General features: G+C 50.2%; 1 protein-coding gene across 1 annotated transcript; it reads left to right on the top strand.

Annotated features, from left to right (window-relative positions):
• Window positions 1–804: 804 nt before the first annotated feature.
• Window positions 805–1,779, top strand: PG998_014352 (uncharacterized protein; the record flags this gene model as incomplete). The annotated part of the gene is made up of 1 exon (XM_066881168.1): window positions 805–1,779. One exon carries the CDS (start codon window positions 805–807, stop codon window positions 1,777–1,779), a length of 975 nt encoding a protein of 324 aa, XP_066723699.1.
• Window positions 1,780–3,923: the final 2,144 nt, after the last annotated feature.

Genomic DNA, 3,923 nt, shown 5'->3' with positions numbered 1-3,923 from the left:
AGGGCGCCATTGCTACTCTTCCGGCTCTGCACTCGTACTCCAACAGTGCAGGCAACTATGGAAGCCAGGACCGGAAACAGCCCAGGAGAGTATTCGAATCTCGACGGAATGCAGCAGAAAGAAAGCAACAGAAAGAAAGCAGCCGCGGGATGACACTGGCTCCAAGGTCACCTGCCTCCCTGCGCCGGAACAGTACAAGCGGAGCGGGGGAACATCAGGCTCTGGTTCCATTTGAAATCGGCGCACTTCGGGAAGGTTCAATAAGCGACTACGGTCCCGCGGACCAGAATGGTAGTTTTAGCCTCCAGTATCCTTTCTGCAACTACTCAGTGGGAATTGGAGAGGCCTGAAAGTGCCTCGTGTGAGCCAGCAAGTGCGCCACGGCCAACAACAATATCGGCACTGCTGTTCGCTGACTTTGCTCCTTTGGATATTTTCGTCGTCATCGCGCGGCAGGGCGACGAAAATGCAGTACGGGGGCTATGTGGCGCCATAACCGACAGTGACCGATATTCGCCGCTCCTGATGTGCCGTATATGGCCTCTAATACGAAATTCTGCCCAAATGCTGCTGTTGTTCTTGCGCAGTTTGTTCTAAAATGACGCGGCTCGCGAACCGGCTCTACGCTAGTGACCAATAACGAAAGATATGTTATAATTACTGTAAAATCCAGGTTCAGCGTCCGGATTTCAATCTAGGATTCTTGCCAATGAGGTAGATCGGGGTATATGTACAGCGGACAAAGGCTCCCAACGCCGGCTGTACGACTTCTCTATCGTTTCTTTACTGTAGCTTATAGATTCAATGTATCACCGCCCATACCCCCACTCACGCTCACGATCCCGATCTCTCGGATCAGAGCAATCGGTATCTCCCATCGGAGATCCCTCCCACAGCAATAGTGAGGGATCTCAGCCATGGTACACGCCGTCCCGGCTGCTGCTCTTCCACAAGATTCCTTCGTGGCAACAAGACAACGAATACATTCTATCGGGCTACAGGCCCACTTCCGGCTCTGTTTGGAGGTCACTCACAAGCCTCTTCTACCTCCATAACCAGACAGTCAACGCTTATTCGCACCTTATCGGTGCAGCCGTTTTCATTGCGCTGTCTGTATATTTTCGCCAAGTCGTTTACAAATTCCAGTCCAATAGGCAGGTAGTCGACTTGGTCGTTGTGTCGACGTACTGTCTGGGAGTGGCGGTTTGTTTTCTCTTTTCTGCAACCTGCCATATCCTATGGAACCACAGCCATCCCCTAACGTCGTTCTGCAATAAGCTCGACTATCTAGGGATTCTCATATTGATGTGGGGAGCTGGAATCCCAACTATCTGCTATGGATTCTTCTGTAACGAAAGTCTGCGCTTGCTTTATTGGTCCTCTACCAGTGGTACCGCGCTGACTTGTGCTATTCTTACGCTTGATCCGCACTTTGCTTCGCCAAAGTTCCGCAGCTGGCGGGCTTGTTTCTACGCTGGCTTTGGACTGAGCTCTATTATTTTCGTCGTGCACGGACTTCTGGTTTACGGCTGGGCTGTGCAAAAATCGCGCATGTCGTTGGTTTGGATGGGCTGGATGGCGACGTCAAATCTCGTGGGCGCTGCCATCTACGCGGCTAGGATTCCTGAGAGATGGGCACCTCGGCTTTTCGACATCTGCGGCGCAAGTCACCAGATTTTCCATGTGGCTGTAATGATTGCAGCATACATCCATTTCGATGGAATTGTATCCGCTTTCCGTTTTGCTCGATCCCAACCAGGTGCATGTTCCGTTGTTTAGATGAGGGGCAGGTGCAGCTCCAAGAGGAAGGGTCGGGGGAAATTCCGGACAGTCAAGTCGTCTCTTTCTTCGCGGCCTCGGTTGTCTGAGCTGCGTTCGCTCCCCGATACGAAAAAAGAAAAACAACAACAAACAGACAAATCAATTTTTTGCGACCGCTGCATGGAAGCTATTATTCAACTCAGCCAAAAGCATATGAACATTGGAGGGAGGTGGAAGAAGTGGGAAAAGGGGGTGGCTGGTCTCGTCAGCCACAGGAGAAAGCGTCCGTGCTACATGGGGCGGGCCACTAGTTCAATTGCAAGTAGACTCGAAATAGCGACACATGCTATGGCTTACTTCTTGTCCATCATAACTGAGCAGCCGAGTAAAGGCCGATTCTTCGGAAACGCGCCGCCGACATGCACAGCGCACGCCTGACGACCGACGATATGAGTCAAAATCCGACACACACGGAAGCGAGCACAACAGGAGCGGGGACAAGCTCCCGAATTGGTCATGGCAACATGACAACAATTGCTACTAAGAATACTAGTTGAGGTGACTGTCAATTCTGTGTTGCAAGAGGCGTTCGCGACCCCGCGCCATTAGGGCCAACTGCCCATCTTCCTGCTGTGCAAGAACTTATCCTCGCCAAAGAGAAGAAGTTACCAACGCCAACATGGGTCCTGGAACCAGATCAGCAGCTGCCCTGGCAACTTTCACCCAACTCGAGCTCATCATGTCATCAAGATTTCAGCCCTCAAGCCAACCAACTTGCACGAGACGCCGGAGGCCTTCATCGAGGATGCCCAGCTCATCTTTGACAACTGCCGTAAATACAACATCGGGACCACACCTTACACTAAAAGCGCCAACAAGCTTGAGCATTACATGTGGCAAAAGCTAAAGGCCGTTCCAGAATGGTCGCACTTGGAGGCTTAGGAACCCATTTGCTTATGCCGCAAGGGCGCGCAAAAGGCAAGGATATATCAGAAGGAGAATCTTATTGAACGCGCCGTAGAGGCCTATTACCAGAGCATGGAAACCAAAGAGTATGAGCATTCGATGGGAGAAATAGAAAAAAGGCACTTTCCACGATAAAATAGTTAAGTCTCAGCACTGCCTCCTTTTATGCCATCCGTTTCAGCCTTGTGGATCAATACTATCTTCCCCCTTAAGAAACGATTGATATATTATGAAGTAATAACGAAGGCCTCGAGCGAATACCTTGTAAGTGCCTCTTACATCTGTCTGTTCTAACATAATTCAGTTAGCAATCGTTTTCATGGCCTAAATGCTTGAGATATACATACGAAGCACTCGTCGCTATTGTGCTCATTATAAGACCATTGGCGCCAGTGCTTGTGAGGCAAGGGCAACGGGGCCTCTCACGCCCTCCACTATCCACGGTCACGTTGATATTCTACGTATATTTCTGCTTTAGTTATGTACCAGACGACTGTAGCTGCATATTGCAATGAAGGCGGTACTTACAGTACAAATATTGGACGAAGAATCGTCCTCAGGAGAATAGTCGTCGATGGTGACAGCCCTGTTGTCGACGGCGACAGAACTGTCACCAACGGTACCAAATACACTCCAACCTCACCAGCGCTTCACGCGCAGCCGTGCGAACAACGCCCTACAAGTAAGCAGAGAACTTTGATTTGTGGAAGAAGGGATGCTGTGAGATGTCAGTCGCCAGGTTCGTATGACATGCTGCGATCTCTTACAATCATTGGCGGCAGCTGTCCGGAGTATAGCATGTACAGGAAATCCGCGGTGTCGTAGGATCAGTAAAACCCCTTGCGAAGTAAGCCCGTCATGATATGTTCTATGCAGGACTGCGAGAAACATCACTGAGTGAGCATGGCCATTAGGATACGTCTAACAAGAGACCGAAGCCTTCAAACAAACGAGGCAGCAAAAGGAAACATGGAAATATAGCCGGCTTTATGAACCTTGGCCTAGCAGATCCTAAAGACCAAGTCGTGGCCAACAGCCTGATCAAGGGGTTCGATTGCAGCCACTTTCAACGCCTGATAATCGGATCGCTAACAGTCAGCTATCCTTGCGAGCAGTCGAGGATGTTGGTTGTACAAAGATATTTCATTCAGACTATAATTACTGAGTGTCCTGCTCACTGGGATGACGCTGCTGGG

Source organism: Apiospora kogelbergensis (assembly GCF_038363985.1).
Source record: "Apiospora kogelbergensis strain CBS 113332 chromosome Unknown utg000011l_segment0_segment0, whole genome shotgun sequence".
Lineage (NCBI taxonomy): Eukaryota > Fungi > Ascomycota > Sordariomycetes > Amphisphaeriales > Apiosporaceae > Apiospora > Apiospora kogelbergensis.
The sequence above is the reverse complement of the archived record's forward strand: the minus strand, read 5'-3'. Positions and strand labels throughout refer to the sequence as shown.